The 22,897-nt window shown below is 46.5% G+C and overlaps 1 protein-coding gene across 1 annotated transcript in view; it reads right to left on the reverse strand.

Annotated features, from left to right (window-relative positions):
• Positions 1 to 3,260: 3,260 nt before the first annotated feature.
• The window catches only part of GALNT13 (polypeptide N-acetylgalactosaminyltransferase 13), a 130,123-nt gene continuing 110,486 nt past the window's right edge, over positions 3,261 to 22,897 (reverse strand). The window contains exons 11-12 of the mRNA XM_085304340.1: positions 15,210 to 15,344; positions 3,261 to 6,721 (exon numbers count right to left, since the gene is read on the reverse strand). Of these exons, the coding sequence (XP_085160466.1) occupies positions 6,581 to 6,721; positions 15,210 to 15,344 (276 nt within the window). The 3' untranslated portion in view covers positions 3,261 to 6,580. The remainder of the gene's footprint in view (positions 6,722 to 15,209; positions 15,345 to 22,897) is intronic.

The raw sequence follows: 22,897 nt of genomic DNA on the forward strand, positions 1-22,897 counted from the left end.
CCCGCCAGGACGAGGAGACCATCTGCCTTTAACACCCGCGCAGCGAGTACCCAAAGCAAACCTGTTCTCCGCAGGTTTTTGCTCGCTGCCCGCTGGGACTAGCGCAGTGTCATTTCATACCCCGCCGTGCAGGCGGCAATCAGCTGTTCCAGGGACGCAGCAGACCGAGACGCTACCAAGGAGAAAACGGGACCAAGCCGCTCGTTTTCCTGGAAAGCTGCTTCATCAGGCCACGTCTGCGTCTCGCAGCGCTCTCGCCGAGACTGCTAACRTATTGTCGGAGTCGAGAGCATGCCGAATTTATTTCCCGAACAGGATCCGCAGGAGCAGCAAGCGCTCCGGGCCGAAAACCAAAGCTGCGGAGCGCTCAGAGCCTCAGCGGGGCCTCCGCCCGTCTCAGCCGCCCGGAAAGGCCGGCTCTGCAGCAGCAGCGAGCGGCAGCGCGGCAGCCGGCACAGCGGCAGGACGAAGCTGGAGAGTCCCGCGGAGCTTTCCTGCCTCGGAACAGTCTACGCAGAATGGCGACGTCGTCTAGCAAAATGGCTACGCCTCGAAAAGCTTTTCTAATCGTGTCACAGGAAAATGCCCTTGTCTCAGGCGGCAGCAGCTTTAGTTAAATAAAATCAGCCCTCCGTGACAGCCCTCGCGGTGGCTTTCTTTGCAGGTCCCTGTGACTAGCTCGGCCGGGGGAGAGTCGTCCAGTCCAGCCTCCCGCTCCGAGCGGCTTTATGTCCGTCAGAACTGTTACACCCCAGGCGAGATGATTTGTGTCTTCAATAACATAAAATTCGGTGTGATCCTTCCCAGACAGGAAAAGTAAAACACTCCTCTTCCCTAACGTCATCCCATCAAAGTGACTTGACCGGATTTCTCGCTACCCCTTACTGTGCTTTCAAATTAAGCTGGAGCTGAAGCCTGTGTGAACGGCGAACCGCTGCGACGGGCGCGCGGGAGGCAAAGCGCAATGCTCTGAACAAGCGCAGCTGAACACCAGTGTAACAGGGAAGGCAGTCGCTCGCAAATCTGCATGCTTGTCGGAAGCTAATTTAGTACTGTTTAAAGAGAGCACGYAGAACGGAGCTGTTTGCAGGCCAGTGCGCCCCGTCCGCCGCCCCACCAGGCCAGCGCAGCGGGCAGGAGCGTCCGCCTGGGGAAGGACGCGATCCGAGGAGGGGCACCGTCCGAGGAGGGGCACCATCACCATCCAAGGAACGGACACGAACCTCAGAACATAGGTCTGGGTGAGCTAAAATGCCAATTCAGGAGCCACAAAGCACCCACGAGCCTTTCTGGGTCTAGTCCTACACGACATCCAAGGGCTTTCATCAAATCTGCGGGAGAGGACTGACTGCGGGATCTCGGCAGCCCACAGCAGCAGTTTACTCACTCTAAACATCCCCAGCATTTCCTAAAGACTCTGAGTTCTTACTTCAGCACCCATGGGTAGAACCGGGTGAAATCAGTTGCGGCATTGCGGTATCAACATTCTTGCAGCTCATCACAAATTGCAGCCCTAAAGCCTTGGAATTAAAGCCAAACCAGCGCGTGCACGYGTCTGCCTGAGCGTGCCGAAAGCCGAGCACAAAGCTCTCCATCACAGGTCTCCTAAGTCTGTTAGTCCAAATTTAGGGGAGTTTGTTGTCAGTTGCTCTGCAAAAAATTCCTCCCCAGTCTCAGCAAGTGGAAAATTTCCCTGAGCCAAGGGAGAAGGGCAAAGTGCTTTTGGAATTATTTGGCAGATTTAAGCTTCCTAGGTGGCTTAATTATTGCAAGAAGAAAGACAATGTTGAATTACAGAAGCTTACCCGGAGTAAGCTATGAATTTTCATTAACTGTGTCACTAGATGATTCATTTAAATCCCTGCTCCGAAGGATTTTAAACTCTCACTCGCTCCGTATCCGAAAGTCTCTTTCATCTTCCCCGCCTCTCTCTGTACATGAAGCTGCCTCACCACGGGATTCGTATTCTTCTCTTCACTCTGTGAAATTTCACCGCATTTTTTTGTGTTTTTTCCTACTTCGAGGATTCCTCTTTCTAAGAGCCATGACAACGTGTGCTGATGGTTGAGGAGATTTCAAGCAGAACATGCAGAGACCAGCCCCGAAGAGGACTTCTACCCCGGCAGCGGGCAGAAAGCCTGAACGCTCCGTGCTCGGTGATTTCCTTTACAAAACCACTTTCATGCTCGGGTCTGGAATTCCCGTGCGAGCCTGTGCAGTACGGGCTCCGCACGCGAGCGATGCTCTTAAGGGYGCGACCATAGGAAGGGTTGTCTCTATAAAACTCTTAAATTTGCCTCAGAACAAGTATGGGTTTTTTTAAGGAAAAATGAGATTTACGTTGCTTCTCTTGCTATAATTTTAGCTCCATAATCAATCCTAATAATTAACATTTTTGTAACATGCAAAAAGAAAAATATCACTATTCCTGCATTCATTACTCACAGATTATTTTATGATTCATCTAAATGATTCACATGCATAATTAAGATGAGCTCTACAGTTAATTGCATCTTTACAAAATCGTTTAATAATCAGAGTAGTATCTTGACAATCATCTTTTTAATTGCATATATGCAATGAATATTGTGTACAAACTACAGCKTATCAGAAACAAATAGACAAATACACATTCCTCTGAAAGCAATCTGGATAATTTTAGGTTCAGAAAACAATGAAACTGCTAAATCTTGCTAGAAAGTATTTCTAAAAACTTCTCTGTAGTTGCATAAGCAAGAATGCTACTATGGAAGGACATCATGTTAAATTAAGTATTAAYTAGCTCATCAGTAGAAACTCTAGGAGTGTAAAGGAATGAATTGTTGTGGAATTYGTTTCTAAAGTTGCTACTATAAAAGCAGCTTTTCCCTCATCAGCCGTGTCACTTCTTTGCAAGKGTCTCCGATTGCGCAGGCGAAGGCCACAAACCCTGYCTCACTCCGCTGCTCTCAGTTACCACCTACCTTGACTTTTTGGAAGGTTACCACCAGGTCTGCGCTAGTCCGCAATGGAAATTCAGAGTACAACTGGAAATAGAAGTGGCACGTTGTTGTTTTGGATAAAATTTCTCAAGAATCACTTTTGCCATAGAATATGATGCTGTGAACACATCTGTCCCTTTCAGCCTCCTGAGATGGATTAATTTTAATTTGTATTAACAAATCCTTTTATAAATAGACTCCCTCCTTCTCACCAGAATTTATGCAGCTGTTTAAAAATCCAAGGTGTGATTTAAAATAAGAAAATCCTCCACCCGCTGAAATAAAACTAAAATTCTGCTGTTGGCACTGTATATTATTTTTAAGTACAACCGGATTCCTTATTTTCCTTAGAGCTCTGCAATCACGGAGTGCTGTTAGCACCATGGATGAGCAGCATCACAGACCAGCAAATACAACTGCGGCAGGAGCTTGTCCAATTTGGTCTCTCTGCAGCCCATTTCCAAGAGGGAACTGCAGCAGATTTATACAAAATTGCTTCTTTCCCATGGATTTTTTTTCCTCAAAACATGGATGTCTGATCCTCCCGGGGTGACGGAAGCGCCGGCGGCGGCGGGACCACGGTCACTGTTCCCGGACGCTTCTGCACGGAGACGGCAACGTCTCTTCCGGGTGTTTCCAAGGTTTCCCAYGGAATAAAGGATCTGGAAATAACCGGGCTGCGGTGGAAAGTGGGTTTAGCAGATGGCACCACTTGACCATAAAAGACTTAATACATCTACGTACCAGGCTTAGACATCTATGCAAAAAGACAAATGCACCAGGAGAAAACTAAACCAGTGTATTTTAATTCTACAAAAATGTATAAATATTTAAATGTACAGCAAAGAGTACCAGTATACCATATAGTAACTGCTACAACATTTCAAACGTGTAAYTCCTCACCCACAGTCTGCTTACACAAACCTGCTCTGACTCCATCCCGCGCTTTCGGCCCTGGGCCTCTCCCCGCAGCGCGGCCGCCCCCAGCACGCGCTCTCGGGGGAGAACACGGCGGGGRGGTCGACTAGCGAACGATGAGTCTTGGCTTAAGTTATTCGATGTTAGGAAATAAACMCTGACGCCAAAATTCACACTGCGTGGGTAAACCCGCTGCCGGCGTTCGTGGGAGCAGGGGGCAGGGGCGCCCGGCCCCGCACGGGGGCTGCCCGGCCGCCCGCGGCGGCGATGCGCTGCGTTTCCACGCTCCTGCTCGCAGGGGCAGATCCAGGGCTCCGGCGCGGCGGGGCTCCGCCTCGCCCCCGGCACCGCACCGAGGCGCGTCCCGCAGGTCCGAGCGCGCTTCCAGGCGCCGGGCCGCTCGGGTAGCGCGCGGATGACCTCCAGCAGTATGTTTGCTCTAACCGGGAGGACGACGTGTACTTAACTCGCAAATAAGTAAAATAACACAAATGCGCGTTATTTCACTTCCTTTCCTAACCGGGGACGCAGCAGCGTAACCGCTGCTACAAGGATACGCTGGCCACGCTCCAAACTTACGCGGCCACGGGACCACGTGCTTTGTAAGAGYAAGATACTAACCTCCCTAGCAATTTTAAGGACAGAAACATCCTTCCCGTCACCTGTTTGTGGGGTCCCGCTGCGAGCCCAGGCACAGCAGTGGCGCCTGGACGCTGCYCTCCAGCGATGGGGTCGAGAACCGCCTCTGCCCCAAACGCGGCAGCGTAACACGCTCGGCAGCTCTTACGGTTTGCAGCTAGAAATACTATGTAAGATATACTGGAGGGAAACGAAATAGCTTTTACCACCGACCGCACGTTTCTGTTGTTGGTAAATACTCTTAGATGGTGTAGGAGCCCCCACAAGTTTTATTTCTGCAATGATACTCAAAAGACAAGTGTCAAAAACCGATCTGCCAACACGAACAGCTGCATGCGTGCAACCATCCCTTTGAAAGGAGATGACCTTATAAAAACCTTCTGCGTGAAGATTGCGTCTAAATTTGTTTGTGATGTTTTCATGCTCTTTTACGAAGCAGAATTGCAGTCCCCTGTTTTGCTAGCTTTCAAGCCGTACCGTGCCTTTCCGCGGGGGGTTAAGGAGGCGAACCAGCGGTGCTCGGCCCCACGCCGCGCGGGCAGCTTGGCCGAGACGACCTTGCAGCCGGCACCGCTCCGTGACCCCGCAGCTCCCACGCACGCCTGGCAGTCCCTTTTCCAGCCGAATATGCTTCTGGTCTTCACGTAACGGTGCGCATCCCGAAAGTACCGACGACCTACGATCTTGCAGCATGTTCACGTGCGGGACTATCACCGCACAGGGACGGTGGCACGACAGGGCAGCTCTGGCAGTCTCACCATGAGCAACGGCCGCCGCCGGAGGCTCCCCGGGGCCCCGCGAGCGAGGCCGCGGGGATGGGCGCTGCCCACCGCCCCAGGCCCCGCGCCGCCGCCGCCGCTCTGCGCTCCCCGCGCGGCAGGCAGCGACCGCGCGCGCGCTCCGGGCAGGCGCCGAGCGTACGGACTGCTGCACGGACACACTGCCCGGCACATCGCTGCACGCGACCGGGATTAGCTCCCAGAAAACGCTCTGCCTGCCTGCAGGGCGCTGCCGCAAGCTCCCGCTGCCGGCATCAGCTCCGAGGAAGCCTCTGACGCTCCGAGCGCCACCAGCGCGTTTTCAACARTGCGTTAACAAAACAAAATCAGTATGCCACAAAATTATTAAAAAATATAAATAAGCATCTGCCACAGCTATCAAAGCAAGGACATCCAGAGCTAGAACTGAGATTTGATCCGCAACCTTCTCCTCTGCGCTCAGAGAATCCACGGACGGATCGTTTATATGTTTTACACAGTATGCAGATACATTTTAATGCCTAAAGGTGGTAGCTACAGGTTGAGCCGAGCCTGGCCAGGGCCGCCGCTCGCCCGCGCGGTGCAGGGCCGGGCGCGGGGCCGCGGCACGCCGCCCAGCCCGAGCGCCCCCGCTGCTCCGCGCCGGCCTGGCGGCTTTCGCCGTCCCTTAATTCCAGTTTGTTAACTGCGCGCTCTTCGCTCGGTTTTGCTGCTTTCCCGAGCATCCTCCAGGGAGGGACGTTCCCCCCGGGCGCAGCACACGCGACACCCACGGCGTGCAGCGGCCCCGCTGCTCCGAGCACCTTCAGCCCAGCCCTCCGCCGAGCCCCACTCGAGCGAGGCAGAGCGATCGCCGAGGGGCGCCGGGGCACGGGCGCCGAGGACGGGACGGCCGCCGGCCGCCCTCCCCGCGCGAGGCGGCTGCCAAAGGCGTTTCGTATCGAGCCGCTGCTCGCAGGGCACCCGGAAAACACCCTCCCTCCCAAGCGCCTGGACAGGGCGTTCGCAGCCGTTTCTCCAGGACCGTTTTTGAGAGCATTTGCCTCGAGAGCAGCATACGTTATGTCACGGATGGATTCTGCAGTGCTGCTTTTGGGCAGACGCAGATTTGGAAGGGGCACGCGGAAAGACGCCGGAGCGGGGGATCCCCGAGGACCCTGTTCTGCCGGCAGGATCCCAAAGGGCTTCGGCGCCTCCGCGCCCACCGCAAAGGAAGGACGCGGGACGTCCTCGGCGTGAGCTGCCGGGCGAGCGAGGAGCGCCCGGGCCACGGCTCTCCCGGCTTCAGGCGCCCAAGGTCATGTTGCGCAGGAGCCACTGCTGGGACCGGCTTTCGCTGCAGTCCTTCATGGTGGGGACCATCTTGTCCTCCTCGGACGGCTCGTCAAGGCACTGGTTGCTGTTGACGTGCCTCAGGGTCAGCCTCTGCAACAGAGAAGCGTACGAGTTGCAGGGGGGTCACTACTGCTGAAAACGGGTGGTTTTAGTCTTGTCCTAGCCACTACCCGGGTCACCACGCGTGCCCCCGGGCTGCYGCCCCCCTATAACACCCCCAGCGCCGCACGAGCAGCGGCACGAGCTGCCCCGCGCGCAGCGGCACCAGGCTCCCTGCAAACATCACCTCYGCCAAATCCACAGGCGATAAATGCAAGGGGAATGCGCAAAGCAAGTGCATGCAAATTTAATCTCAGAGCAACAGCTTTCTGGACTAAGGAATTTAACTTGGATAGCCTGAGCATATATGCATTTCAGATCAGTGTACTGTTAGTCCAGAGATAACTGCTGGCGGAAAWACATTTCCAAAGTATTATGAGAATAACAGCAAAACACACAAATACTTCAATTTTTTAAGGAATGTAAGGGTCACAAGGGGACAATAGGAAATAGGAATATACTATGAAGAAATAAATGATCTATTTGAGAGCATGGAGACAACATATTCAGTCACATCATATAAAGAGAGCTAGGAAAGCTAAACATGAAATTGTGGACAAAGATAAAATTAGATAAGCATATTCAAGTTGAGAAGTAGATGTTTTGTCCACCACTGTTTAGGGGCTGTTTGGGGTTTTCTACACGCAAACTCACAGCAAAKAAACATGTGCTTTAGGTGCCACTGTGAATGAAGTTTGGCATATACCAGTTTACTGCCATTAATGTAAAACTTGAACTCCTAGGTCTTTCAGTTTCTGAAAAAACAGGCAAAATGGAGCATTACATTCCGCCCTGCCGGCGCACCCGGACACCCAGGCAGCAGCGTGAGCCGCCACTGCGTGCCGGAGCAACGCAGCCCGTCACGCCGGCACCGGCACCAGCAAACACTGCGCAGAGGAACGAACGGAGGAAAAAGGAAGGGCTGGCAGAACCCTGCAGCTCCGGGGGGAGGGAGAGGAGTCAGTAACACCACAGCAAACTTACCGCACACAGCACAACCCCCAGGCTGTGGCAGAACAGCACTGAACAAGGTCTCCTTGCAGAGCAGCGCTTGCTGCAACCCCGGAGGACCGTGCCTGCACCCCGGCTCGTAGGCATGCCCCAAGCCCACGGCCCACGCAGGGCTCTTCAGTAAATCGCGCTCAGAGATAAACACCACAACATGGTTCTCGCATACCCGCGAACAGAAAGAAGCATGGTAACTGCTGCCAAGCTTTCCCAAATGCAAAATTTTTCCGTGTAAGAATATAATCAACATTGCTGTAACTCCAAGTTAGGCAAATAGGAAGAGTCATTTTAGAAAACAGCATCTCTGACAAAGTCTCACTAGTAATGAACATCATTTGTGTATCTTCAGACAGAAAAGACTGCAGTCTAGGGCTTCAGTTAAACTGTAGTCTGGAAATGCGAACACTTTCCTAACGGCTGGTGGAGAAGAGCCCTCGCTATAGCAACCACTGCGTCGCACAGAGGTCTACTGCGTCTCTGCCTCTCCTATCCCCAGCTCGCTAAAGTGTGAAAACAAATTAGGAAGCTTTTGCAAAAATACAGTGTTTCATACAATATCATAGACCAAAAATCACCCAGCACCTGATACCACAAACAGTGTATGTGTTAAGGGTAAAGGATGCAAAGTTTTGGCCAAGATCCATGGTTTAATTTTAGTCCTACAAGCACAGAGACATCTTAAAGCAGACAGCACCTAGTTCTGAAGTCTCATCGATGGACACTCCTCAGCCTACTGATATGTTAAAAAAAAAAAAAAAAAAAAAAGGACTTTGTCAAGACTGCCTCCTCCACGTCAGCGCCTCCGGGCGTTCAGCTTCTAAGCTCCTTCGTTTTTAAAGACCTTTTTTTCTTCTAAAAATAGCAAAATATATCCAACAAGTTATATTAATCTTATTATTGTCTCTGACTGATTTAGTATTATCATCCGGATACATATCTGGTCTAACGCACAGTAAATTTTGCACTGCAGTTCATCCTGGATTGACACATCACGTATTAACATTTCTAATATGGATTATGACTATTCTTTCAATAGCTTGTCCCTAGGAATTTGCTCCTCAGTTTAAAACAAACTATTATGCAATTCTCTAAAAAGAGCCTATAGATATTATAACGAATTATTGAGGCACCATTTGATTTGCACCCAATGATGAATATAAGACATGTTTCTCTAATTGCAAGAGGAAAGAATTAGTAGTGTTAACAGTAGTTTATTTACTAAATAACACTGTTCAAAGCATTACTGATTCTTCATTTACATTGTCTTAAGTGCAATTAAGCTGCTATCATCTACTATAACCAGAAATGCAAACAAGTCTAAAAATGCTGCTGCTCTTCAGCTGCTCCCTTTTATTCAGTATATAATTTCATGCTAGACTACCATATCATTGGGATTTTCATCTGTCTTCTAAATGCAATTTTCTGTCTTCATGCTATTATTCATGCTATTATGAAAAAGGCCTCCTTTGCTTGGGAAACAATTAATTACTAGGCAATATGATACCCATACAAGCCAGTCGAGAATTTTTGTTTTAATGAAACATGAGAACACACGCATGGAGGCAGAGCTAGCTCCACAAACATACAGGTGCAGGAGAGCAAGCTATGCAGCTTCACACTTATCAAATGTATGCAAATAAGAGTTCTGATGGGCAAAGAATTTGAATACGTTGTATTATATCTAAGGATTATATCTAAGGAAGAACAGTAAGCAACTCCTGCTTTATTGCTGCATCTGGGCTGTCTTGATACTATCAGCTGTATTACTCCATGAAACTGTAGAGGTAAGAAAAAGGGTAGTTTGCACAATATTTTGATTTCTTCAGTGGTGAATRTTTCAAAATTGTCTATTGAGAGTGGCTAATATCTTCAATATTGAATCACTTAAAAAAACCGTGGAGTTTTCAAAATATACATATCCAAAAAACCTGTGTAGCTGATCTCATTTATATGTATTGGAATTGGGACCAAATGTTCATGTACTGTAAACAGTAATGATTACTCTGAAATCAATAGATCATGGAGGTAGCTCAAGGSAGTAGAATCCATTTAAAATTACTTATAATTTATAGTAATTAACACTGAATGTGTATATTCTACATTCTACACACACTAGCATCTGTAAAAACAAGAAATGAATTCAGTTGAGCTTRATAGGCAGAAAATGAAAAAACATTTTTCTAGGAATAGCTTAAATCACTATACTATTTGTTTTTTTAATACCAACCTCCAGCAGTTTGTTAAAGGAAATAATCAGTGGGGCTGTAAAAAATGTTTCTAAAGACCTCCAGCCTTGTGTAGTTCCTTAGCATCCACGCTTGCAAGGGGCTACCACTGCAAGCCTCCACCGTGGGACCCTGGGTGCCATCCTCTATCCTGCTTAYTGTCAGACACGACTGCGTGATTATATGAAGAAAGGTATGGCTCTGCATGACAGAGAAATGGCAARAGTAAACACAACCAGCAATGACACACAAAGCAAAAATAACAGACTTTGAATAAACAGCGAAAACAGACATCCACAGCAGCGAGTCAGACAGATCTAGAAGCAGCAGTCACTAAAGCAACTATTTACGGGTGAATGCGTCTGTGAATTGCCTCATGTTAAATGATGCCTTGAAAGCTTACAGGGTATGGCTAGCTTTAACCACACACACAAATACGCGTATTCACGAAATAAGCTTTAATTCCATTAAAAAATCTTCTAACTGATCTGCTTTGAGGGACTGGCTACAGGAGACCTATTCACTGAGAAGCGGAAAGTTTTGCAGATTAGAGATCAGTGTTCACCTAAATCTCTCCTGCAAAYGCAAATCGGTCTGTTGCAGTCACGGGTTTCTTGTGTTGTAGCAAGGCTGGGGCGGAGATGACGTTTTCACCAAAGAAATTTCCTGCATCAAACACACCGAGGCTTACTCAGGTGTTACAAAAATCAAATTATAATGAATGAAACATTTATATAAATTTTACTGGGGAAAAAAAGCCCCGGGGGAGCAGAGCTCTGCTGCGGCTCACCGCACCTACCCCGGGGCAGGAGCGCAGCCGGGCCCTGCCCGCGTCGCTCTGCGGGGCAGTCGTTTCATCATTCAGCCTTTCCGTACCTCTTCCTCGCTCGCTCGCTCTTTTTTTTTTTTTTTTGTTAAAGGAAGAAATAAAGGACCTATAAGGAGCTCACTAAAAAACATCAAGAAAAAATGTCCTTATAATGTCACTTTGAGTAACCAGCCTGAACATCAGTTCTTGTTTTGGTTTCATTATGTTTTATTCCCTCATGTTCACTTCTGTCTACTATTCCTCTGAAGGAAAACAAAGGTACATAAATAAATAACTTCAAAGTGCAATGAATTCCCTATATTGCATGTTTGTATTATATTAAATGCCACAAATTAGTAGATTCTATCTAGGAATATAAAATAGTATGATGCATTATATTGACAATCTGACCTAGCAATTTTCTCTAGCCCATGAGACAAAGTCAGTAAATCAGTATGCTGCACTGACTTTAGAAAAGCTATAATAATGTAAAGAAGATAATTTGTCTTCTGAAATGTTTGTTTCATTAAACATTCGTTTCTAAGACTGTAATAAGAAAAAACACAGTTTTCCCTACTCATTTTAAAAGAACTTGGACAAGCTTTTTTGAATAYATAGTATTAATAAAAAGCAGTAATTGTATGTGTAATAACACAATACAGTAATTGTAACTTTATTAATATAAAAGACTGCAATTTAAATGAATATTCAAGTTATTGGCCACATTTTCTCCCGGCAGAAATGGGTCTGACTACACTAACTCCAGYTGGTCCCATAACATTCAGAAGAGACACAGTTACAAAACGTGCAACTGTTGGAAAGATGCAGGAAGGCAGGCACGAAATCAGTGATGCAATAGGTGCTTAACCGTTCACCTGTACGTGGTGTCAGCGAAAAGGATCGCCGAAGCGCGCCGTCAACACAAGAAACCGGCGTCGCGCCCGCYGCACGAGCGCGGCCGCCCGGCCGAGGCGCGCTTCGGACGGCCCGTCCGGCGCGGGCAGCCCGCCGGAGAGCCGCGGGGCTCGCAGGTGCTACCAGACTTACCTCAAAACTATACTCCCATTTACCAGCATACTGACAGAAGGAAAAAAAAAACAAACAGGAATTGCAGTCAAACAGTGACTCAAGAAATAYTTCTGTTGTGAAGATGCTCATCCTTTAGYRAACACAATTTCAATAGCTTTACACAAACGTTTAGCGACACTTATAATAGTAATTTCACAAGATCAAATCCTGACATCATTACCCATGCATGAGGAAACGAAGCTATTTTTTTATCAGATATGACATATATAGAGCATTTTTTTTCCTAAAATGTTTATCTGTGTTGTATGTCTTCAGGTCTCACCAGGCTATTTATATATATTAAAATTTGCCTGAAGTGTCAGAGGGCGACACGACGATATTCGCCGGTCACCCGAGCACAAACCCAGACGACCGACGTGGCGTCCAGCCYGCCCCGGCGGCGGTCGGGCCCCGTTTCGGGTAACCCGCTGGAGACCCTTCCCTGCCCGGCAGCGGCGACGGTGCGAGACACCTGCCAGCACTCGGTGCCTCGACTGCAAAGCAGTAAGAGAGCACAGCATCTAGCAAAAACCGCGTGCCCGTTAGGGCAAAACGCCGTGGCATCATCTCCAAAATTAACTGCATCTCGGTGAGCTAAAATGTATAAAGAATTTTAAGTGTTAAAAGCATTTAACAAGAAGACAGACACTTTCAGTACGAGAAAACGAGAGGAAGSGCTTTTTAAATAGCTTACCTCAAACTAATTAAATCTGATGATTTCACAAATACGTATGGCAATGTTTGAGATTTACCTTTCTTACTACCACAAAAATCTTCCTTGTTCCCTGTTTATTCTGGGAAACACACAAATGCTAGGAATGGGTTAAAAAAATGTTTTAAGGTATGTACAGATCCTCAGAAAAAAAAATATTTTCTGTGAATTATTTATATATATTTAAATGCCATAATTTAAATAAAACCAAGTCTGAATGTTACAGAAAAATTAATAACAATTTGAAAATCCTTAATGAGAAATCACTGTTTATGAAAGAACAGATTATTGACTTGTCTCACTGTACACTCAGAGGTGGGCAAGGCACTACTGTCCAGTACCAAGGCTTAACACCTAAAGGCCGTTCAGGAAGACGACTGTTATCTGCAACTGAGGCACAGCACCCAGAAATCATCTCAGTTCAAGCTGTGAGTAACAAAAGACATGTAGAAATGAGTGCAGTTTCGCTGGAAAGATAAACAACCGAATGGGTAGGGGTGATTCAGGCAACATGGCACAACTGTTTCTTCAAAAAAAAAAAAAATCCAAAATATCACAAGCCAGTCATTTTCTCAACAAAAAATACTGCATAATAGAGCTTGGCGCTTGGAGGCTCCCGGCAATATTCAGGGATCACCACGCAGCAAGAGGCCCTAAGGGCCGCACGTGCGAACCGCTGCCCCGGCGAAACCAAGGCAGGGCAGCGAGGACCCGGGGGTCCCGCGGGTCCCGCGGGTGCCGGGCTCCCTSGCGTAGAGGTGCAGCCAGCGAACCRGTGCAGAAAGSTCTGGTGAGAAAACAGAGAGGCGCACAGCGCAAGGGACTGCGCTCTGCACGCAGCAGAGACGGCGGAACGGCGCTCTCGGCCGTCCCTCASCCAGACACCCGACCACGCAACCTGCTGCGTCTCCTTCTTAGCAGCTCCATCTAACGGCTGATTTTGTTTTTGCACAACTGCTCACAAATTTTCCATTATGCATTTATTATGTTAAACTTAACAGAAAAAGATAGCATATTGTCAATGTTAAGAGTAAATGAGAGCTTATTTGGTTGAAAGAAATATATTCATCTATTTAGAGAAAGGTGAAAGCAGCCCGATTGACACAAAGCTGCAAGTAGCTTGCAACTGCCGACAGGACTGAACAGGGCTGAAGGTCAGTGTTCTTCTGGCTTTGCAGTYGTGGAAATACGCCAGTTCGCCAGTCTGGCACGTCACTGCGTAACTGCTGGTCACCGAGCAGTCGGCACTAAAACCGTGGTCAAGGTAGAAATTCATTTTCGGTAGCTTGTGCCCCAAATACTCAAGGGAAGGAGATGGGCAGTGTAATTTTTTTATCAAGAAAGATGGCTCTCTATGTGCGGTGTTGAGAAAAAAGTATTGGTGACGAACCTGGTCGTGGGCCTTCCGTACCGATATAAAAACACTTGATATTCGAGAAAACTGGTATGTATGGGTGTGAGAGCAGTCGCTTCGGCTCCGGACGGGAGCTGAGAGCTGCGGCGGGCGCGTGGGCCGTCAGCACCGTTCTTTGCTATTCCTGATGGTCTGAGCTAGCTAGACCGGGCTGCTTAAGCACATAAAACCCAACACCTGGAACGCGATAAAACAGGCCACGGTGAGCCAACACGACGTGCTCCGAACGGGAAGGGCGAAGGGAGGCGCTTGCTGGACAAGTGCCTTCCAGGGCATCCGAAACCCGGATCGATCCGCATCCTCAGGTCTCTGCCTGCGGGTTTCTGCCTTCGCCTGTTTTCTGGGTGATGCTTTCCTTACTGTTTGAGTTTTAAAATTCCAGCTATAATGATCAATTCTTCCCACAGAAAAGCGCTTTTAGCTAATCCCTATTTATTTCCCTTGTCTCCCACCTCGACTCCAAATATCATCRGAAAGCAACCTACAGCCCGTGTAGAAAACAGCAGCAGGAATTTGCCTGGAAAGCCCCAAAAGCAAACGCAGCGGTAATGCAGGAGGAATTGTTTTAGCACGACGAGCCACTCGCGCAGCCTCCGCACCGTGCGGCGCATGCAGTGCCCGCTGCGCTGCGCGGGGCCCCGGGAGGCATATTTTGAATTAGTTTTGCAATATCTCCGTAAGCCACCAAATTTTTACAAACTGCACTCTCTTTTCAAAATCCAGATCACGCCCCATCCCATCTCATTATATAATCAAACTAAACAGGCAACTGGCATATGGAAAATGATCAATCAAATAAAATCCACAGTCAACAAGCTTCAAGAGGCAGAAGAAGTAACTTGAAAAACTGTAACACAAAGAAAATTCCCCTTTTCTGCTTTATACATATAAAAATGCAGAACACTTCTTTAAGTTCATAACAATGCTTTGGCAGCTACTAGAAATGAGCTGTCTTTTAAAGAATACTAAATTTACCTTTTCACCCCTCTAAAAATAAATTTTACATAAACAAATTTTAAAATTTGTGAATTAACTGAATTATTTCCACTCCAAATTTTATATTATTGTCAGAAACAGTATCAGCCTATCACGTCATCAAGCTATGGCACTCAAAGATACTTCCTTGTACTACAGGGATATTTTATTAAAAATAAACTTCTGCCTCTAAAAACCCCAACAGAAAAGTAAATGCACAAAGAGGAGCTGCGTTAGCTCTGGGCTCGGCGCGTGCAGGAGCTGCGTACCTCAGCATCGTACTCCCAGAGCTGGTTCCCCCGCATGTGATGGCACTTCAGCATGATCACGGGGCCATTGAGTCTTGAAACATCCAAGCACAAATCATCCGTGCGGATCTCCTTGTCAGCAGTGTAAGAAAATACCTGAAAACAGAAAATGATTACMGTTGCAAAGTGTCAGTAATACATAACCCTGAATTATTGCTGATTTGCAATATACATAAKTTTCACTTCAGTGATGCACAACGATGCTCTTCGCCAAACGCTGTCCCGGATTTCGGTAGAGTTTCCTGCAAGCCTCAGTGCACACGAGCGTGTGCCGCGCTTAAGAGAAGGAACATCACGTTCAGGAAAAGAAACTGATATGACACCAAGCCCAGAAAACGCTTGGCTATACACTCAATTTTACCTCTTGAGCACAATTCAGTGGATGAAAAATGAAAAAGGAGCAAAGACTTTATCTGAGTATTCTACAGATTAACATAACTGTAATCATCATCTTCAGGAACCACTTCCCAGATTTTTTAATAGACTCATACGCTGACCTTATTATTTGAAGCACCAGAAAGTTCTTGAATGAAGTATGCTAACCGGTATTTGCTGAATTTCTTGCACCAAGAATTCTCTCTGCTAGAGGCCTCTACAGAGATTTATGCACCTGAATATTTCGGGAGTGTCCAGGGACTTAGTGACATCAGGAAATAAAGCGAGAGACGGGAGAGCAACGCGCCCCGGGCGCGACGCTGCCCCAGACTCCCGCGGCTCTGGCAGCGGACGCGGGCGAGACGGGGGCTGCGCCGCCCGCAGGCACTGCCACGCTTTTCCCGGGCCCGACCGCCGCGGCCCCCCGCCCCGCGCCGCCACCACGGGACCCCGCGGCCGGAGCCGGACACCGGCTGTGGCTGAAACGGTGTAGCTAGGATGTCTCCTTCAAGCTCTGATGAGTATGAACCAGCACCTGCGYGTGCAGCTGAGAAAAAGAGTTGTCAAAACATGTAAAATAATTCACTTAAGGGGCAACGTTTAAATTAGCAGAGCAGTATAACGGAGGCACGGACCAACGCAACTTGAGGACGTACAGCCAGCGATTTCGGAGCTACTGGAAAGCCTGCTCCTCTCGCCGGGGGAATGCAGCACGGTTAGAGGAGCCGAGCCCGGGGTCTGAGCACGCGCGATGCAGCGCCCCGCGGACGTCCATCCTCCGGGACGCCTGGCGAAAAACCTAGCTGCCCGCAAGGAACAAGGAGCTGCTAAGCAGGCAAATTAAAACCTTTTTTAATGAATTAAGTGCAAGGCTGGGTATTCCACTTCACTTAGAAACAGGAGGCTTTGCAGTAACGCACTAGGAAATTTAATTTCCCCCTAAACAGCTTTAAAAACTTCTATACTACAACAAACAGCCAGGGGAATAAAGCAAAGGGTTTTGAAATTGGAATTTGGATAAACCTTTTAGGCAATCATGTATATGAAAAAAGCACACAAAGAAGTTAGTGGAGTAGCCAGATGAAAATCAAATCAGTGGTTTTCTGAGGAAGAACAGCACCAGAGAACTGGGCAAGAGCAAGAACTGCCAGGCCGGGTGCAGATCTCTGCGYGTTCCGATTTTTCAGATTTCTTATTCACTGTTCACTCACCACGCTCCAACCACTCATCTGGATGAAAATCTAGGACCCCAAAGTATCACAAAGTACARCGGCCTTTTGCTTATCCCTGAGACAGAGCTGAGGCACTGAAAGTGCATTTGTCCTTTCTATTATAAAGCAAGAATTTACTATCCGAAACGCAGGAACGCAAACACAAACTCTAATTATGCCACGTTACCTACATAACATCCGTCACAGTCAATAAAATGATTTCCAGGGACAAGCGCAGGGCGGGAGCGAGCCCGGGGGACGGAGCCCGAGGGGGCACGCTGTGCACCACTGACCTGCGCCKCCTCCTCGGGCTTCGTCGAAACGCTCGTTGATTTGGAAAGTTGTAAGCAAAACCCAAACAACGGTCAAAAACAAAAGTGTATCTTAGAGCTACCTTTGATCAGACTGATTACAGGTTTGCTTCGTACACATCCTGCGGACGTGCCTCCTGAGCTGAGACAAGCTGCTCACCAGCGCATCAGGCCAGAGTTCGCCGAGCCGCGTACGGCCAGCAAGAAAATCAGCAACGCTTGTGGTTTCTGCAAGAGAGGTGGAAGAGCAGCCCCTGTTCTGGACGAACACTGAAATCTGAAGGGTTTGGAAAACAGTATCTAACTGTTTATGAACATCTCCTTTATATGCACATCCAAAATTTCACCTCAAGAGAAAAAACAGAAAACCCAAAAGCAACTTTCCTCAGTAATTCCTGAAGACCTCACAGAATTCCCTTCCAGGACATTGTTTTGAAATTACTTTGGGAATAATAAGTATAGAACTCAACAAAAAAGATAATGTGGGATAATCTAAGATAGGGATTTTGAATTAAAAGACTATTGCTGCTATAATATTAAGCTCTGATATATAACTAACGTTATTTCAGCAGACTTGTAGTAGAACGTGGATTAAAATGTCCCAACATATTTACTTCATTCATAGCTAAAACATTCCCTAGTTGTCCAGTGCAAGAATATACTTCTATGCACATACTATACAAATATTTTCTTTCACTATGCTCATTACTTAAAATTTCATCTATTACCATTTCTCCTCAACCAAGTTATGAATTATTTGTGATTTTTAACAGGATAAACATGTCAGCATCAGGCATTTTCTTCTAGCCTCAAAGACACAGCAGATGGTTTCTTCTGTGTTTTATAAAAAGCAAATACTCACGTTTTGAAATTTACTTCCATGCCCATCTTTCTTTCTCCTCTTATCCCGGATAATTGCAATATACTGTTCCATTACATCTTTTGAAAGAGTAAGTGATGTCTGAATTAACAGTTACAGAAGATGGGCTTGAAAAACACGCAGTCTTAAGAAGGAAAAATGAATGCTAATTAAGAAGACGTAAAACGACCAGGCTAGCATTTTACTTACACCCATATTAATTACAGATGTAATTATATTAATGTCATCATATAAAAATAGAGGATGGCAAACCATGTTGCATCTTATAGCTAATTAAATAATATATTCCACGCAACACGCTGCAGCGCGCTGCAGGCCCTGGCAGGCTTGGTTGCTGTTTCACCGGASAAAAGCTACGCTGGAGACACCGGCGGCTGGCGCAGAGCTAGGGAAGTCCCAGCTGGGGCTGCGTCACCGGCCGGAGCCCCTCGCWGCGCCTCCGCCGCCCGCCCGGGACCACGGCCACGGAGCCGCAGCCTGCTCGCGCGGCGGGGACGGCGCGACGCTCCGGCCCGTGCAGCTAGCGCCTTCCTCCCGAGCAAACCCGAGACGGCCCCGGAGCGGCAGCAAGCCCAGCCGCGAGCCGCAGGGATCGCCTTCGCGGGGCTGACCGGGTCGGGAGCTCGCGGCAGCGCTCGCAGCCGAGCGGCGGCACGCGTGGCCAGCRGCTTTCTGTAGCAGCTGATGCACTTTTAATTAATTAATTAACTTCTCCCTACGAAAACGGAACCAACGCGGCATCCCCCCGACGAGAGTCCGAGACAGCAGCCTGCTTGCTCAGCGCTGGCCAGGCGCAAGCGGCGCCGGGGCTCCGGGAGGCGGCGAAGCGCTCCGCTCGGTCTCGGTTACCCGCGCGCGGGCAGGGGTCCGCCACGGCGGCGCGGGAAGCCTCCCCCAGCTTCGAACGCGGGGCACCTGTTCTGCCAACCCGTAAGAGGCCTAGCGCTGAGAATATTGACCATAAATGGTTATTTTACACTTCGTTACGTGGAACTAAATCTTGAGAATGCATCTGTAAAACCAAGGAAGAAATACTTAAAGCAATAAAGACGGTCGTAAATTGGACGTAACTAAGTACAGAAAAATCTAATTTATTCTGACAACCATTTTAATTATCCACAGAACTCCCAAGGTAAATTTTGAAATCACCTTTCATAATTGATTTAAAATATTCTAATAGAAGCTGCAGGGAAGGTATTTTTCTTTTGCTCCTGAAATTGTTTACACATTAAACTCCAAAAGTCACCTTAGGCAAAACATGCAAATTGAAGTTATTTTACTACCATTTAAAAAAGATCCAGGAATCTTACATTTAAATTTCCAGTTAAGTCACTTTTGGAGATATTTTGCCTATTCATTTCCAAACTCACATTGAATTATCAAGTCCAGACAATCACTTAAGTATTTTAGCACTGGAACAAATCCAGAATACACACATAAAAAATACCAATAAAGATTGCACAGGCATCTCACGGCACAGGCAGGCAGTCTCGGGATTTTCTTCCAATGTTCAACAGGCAAGTCCATCGCAATTACTTTACTCCTTTGAGGSAAAAAATATCTCATTCCCATACTCCCCCATTTAGAGAACAGTTCTTTAGAAAAAATTAAAAACTGATTTTCACTCCCACCTTGCTTAGTATGCAGTCTAATCCTATGAACAGAAATGAATGTTGCTTCACTTCCTCAGAAATTGGCTTCTGCTGGGGACTGGACAGATTAGGGAGATTAATCTGACTTCTGTAAAGAACAGCATTTCTGTTCTCGTTAGCAACATTGCGATGTGGAAATGGTTCTTCAGAGAGTCAGCCCTCCACCTTAAGCATCCAGGATTGTACCTATCCAGCCCTATTTTAATGAAGAACAGATTTTAGCTTTTGTTCCTGTAACAGTATCTTTGCACCCTGACAGAAAATACCTAAACTAAAAAGCATGCAAACTCACCAAGATATTAAATCTCACCAAGAAGCTATTTAAAGTAATGAATAATTCCCTGTTAAATTACTTGAGCATATGTCCAACTGACAGCACCTCAGCAGCTCACTGACTGCACTGGGGCTACTCCTGTGCTTGAAAATAGCAGTAAGTTTTACTTCTAAACCTTCTAAACCAAGTTCTTTAATGCCATTAAACCAGCTCATCTCATCAAGCAGACATTCATCTATATCAGGGAATAATCTAAGCGCTGTCCRGTGAGAAGTGGCTTTCAAGGAAAACACTGTACTAACCACAAGATAACATGGATTTAAGCTAGTAGCTGGAACTATACTRCATGGTCTAAGTAATAACAATAAAACAAAAAGAAACAAAAGAAAACAATTCCGGTTGGCAGCATCTACTGGACACATATACAGTAGTATAAGCACCTATCTGCAGGAAACAAATTCATTTAAACAAGGTTTCTTAATGTTGCCAAGGAATTAGTTTTCTGGCATATCCAGAAAATGGCACTGGAAGAATAAGCATGGAACCAGCCTTTTTGTGTTAATGGCAAACACARTTTTCTGATGCTACAGTCTCTGTATTCCCCAATGCAATCTTTTGCCCTTTCCCCAACCACGGCYGCTGCTTTGGGGTTTCAGATGCATGCTGCATTTCTGCACAGAGGCCACAATAAAACCTGCCTTTTGGCTCTGGAGGGGTGGGTTTTGTTACGTTTTGTTCTGCAGACAGCGCTCGCTTCGTAAYGGCCGGACACCCCACCGCCTGCAACGAAAGGTGCTCGATGCTTCCAGGATCGCAAGCTGCGAATTACGCTACGCTCTTCCCTTTACTCCTGAAAAGCAACGTTATGTTAAACTCACACTTATTAGCAGGTACAGCAAATACTTGTATGCTGCATTTTATCCACCTAGACCTCATTACTGCAATGTGATCCATCTAAAGCTAGTTTTTCCACATGCCCTGGTGACTATTTCCACCAATTTAAAGTAGCAGCTACTCATTTTTAACCTAGACTCTAAAAGRAAGACGTTATTCTCATTTGCATTGTGTTAAATGAAAGATTCTGTTATTTAACATGCAGCCATTGCTACTTTGTTCCCTGTTAATCACACTTACCACATTTGTGTTTAAAGATCACCAAGAGCTCCACTGTGCTGGGTCCTGAACAAATCCAGAGTATTAAGACAGTTCCTGCCCCCAAAGGTTTATAAGTACAATACATAAGAATGATGTAAAGTTTGCAAGGGAAATCATATATCAGCAAAAAGGACTAATAAAATATAAACTATAACTGATTTTATACACAAAGGGTTTGTTGAGAAAAACAAAACTTAAATACAAAGCAAAGTTAAAGGAATGAGGAGATTGAAGAAAGCAAAAAGGAATAAGGCAAAGCAGAGAAAGGCCAAGCTACTTTTTAGTAATCACAAAATCTAGGAATTAATTGCAATGTTTCAGTGAATAAAATAAATTAAAAGCAAACTATACACTAAATTAATAAAAACTATAACACATGCAGTGTTCTCTTATCCAGTGAACACTTCAAGAAGAGATTCGAGCTTTGGCTGGTGATCAGGTGCACAAGTACTGCTCACCCTCTTCTTCTACGTAACCCTCACCAGAAGCACGAATAAATTAACTAGGTATTTTCACTTAAACRTCCAATTTTAGATTTTAGGTGACTYAATARCATATYGATAACCATAACTGTTTATCTAACTAAAAATGTAAGATGTGACGACTGAATTAGTCTAGGGTCAAACCTGGAGCTGTAATCAGACACTCTGCCGACRTTACCAGCAAGCTCCACTCCGCTGAAAATCACAAGGTAATATGTCCCTCTGTTTTTTAAATCTGGTCTGAATATTAATACGGTAAAAATTACTCTACAGAACATAACTGGGGACTTCTGCTCTAGAAAAGTCTCCAGAGTGAAAGAGCATGCACATTTATACCCGTTCTCAGAAGTAAACAAATCGGCAGAGGATACAGATATATCCTTACAGACCAAGATTTTCCCCCAAAAATCTTTCTACATACCATTACACAGAAACTGTTCTGATTTGAAAAGCATTTAAGAATATGTATCTTTACTGTGAATGAGAAAAGGATAACATGTCTGTGAAACATTACATTTTTAAAGACCCATTACTTTGAACTAACCTGCAAAAACGGCCCTCTAACAGGCCTCTAGCAACTCATGTTTTTTAACTGTCAGTGAGTACTGAGTCTGAGCTTTCATTACAAWATATTGCCAGAAGGAAGTAATGTTCACCTTATACATTTACTAAAATCTACAAAACCTATGTTCATTCTGTTGTCACCTTGCAACAGATGCCACCAGGTAAATTAGCACTGCAGAATATCCTGGCTGATACAACTTCACATTCATTAAAAATTAATTCCGACAAAACGCTGAGCATCCTGGTGGAATCATAATTTCTGATGCATTCCTTTCCAAAAATTTTACTTCCCTACGGAACTTATGTAAGCAAGATTAAGAGCAAAAGTTTGCCACATCTGAACGCTGGTTTGKGTCAAACTTGGGAGGCCGTGGGTAAGCACCAAAGATGTAATAGTGTGTGCATTCGTTTTATTGGAGAAGATTATCGTAACTGATTGCATGAAGACAGGTGCAATGAGAAGATGACAACAAATATTTAGTGCCTCACTGAATATTTCAGKCTCTACAGTCAGCAGCCAAGAACAAGAGCCCCAAGCCCCAACTGAAGAGGCTCCCATGACATCCTCACAGGTCTCCCAGCACATCCTCATAGACGAGCTGATAAGCTGATTCRCTGTGAGGTGGCTGCACCCTGGAGTAGGTGGCCCAAGGATGTTGTGCAGACTCCATCCTTGGAGATATTCACAACTGAATTGGACAYGGTCCTGGACAACCTACTCCAGGTGACCCTGCTGGAGCAGGGC

The sequence above is a fragment of the Rhea americana genome, unplaced genomic scaffold (genome assembly GCF_003343005.1).
Source record: "Rhea americana isolate MKP2758 unplaced genomic scaffold, rheAme1 scaffold_206, whole genome shotgun sequence".
Lineage (NCBI taxonomy): Eukaryota > Metazoa > Chordata > Aves > Rheiformes > Rheidae > Rhea > Rhea americana.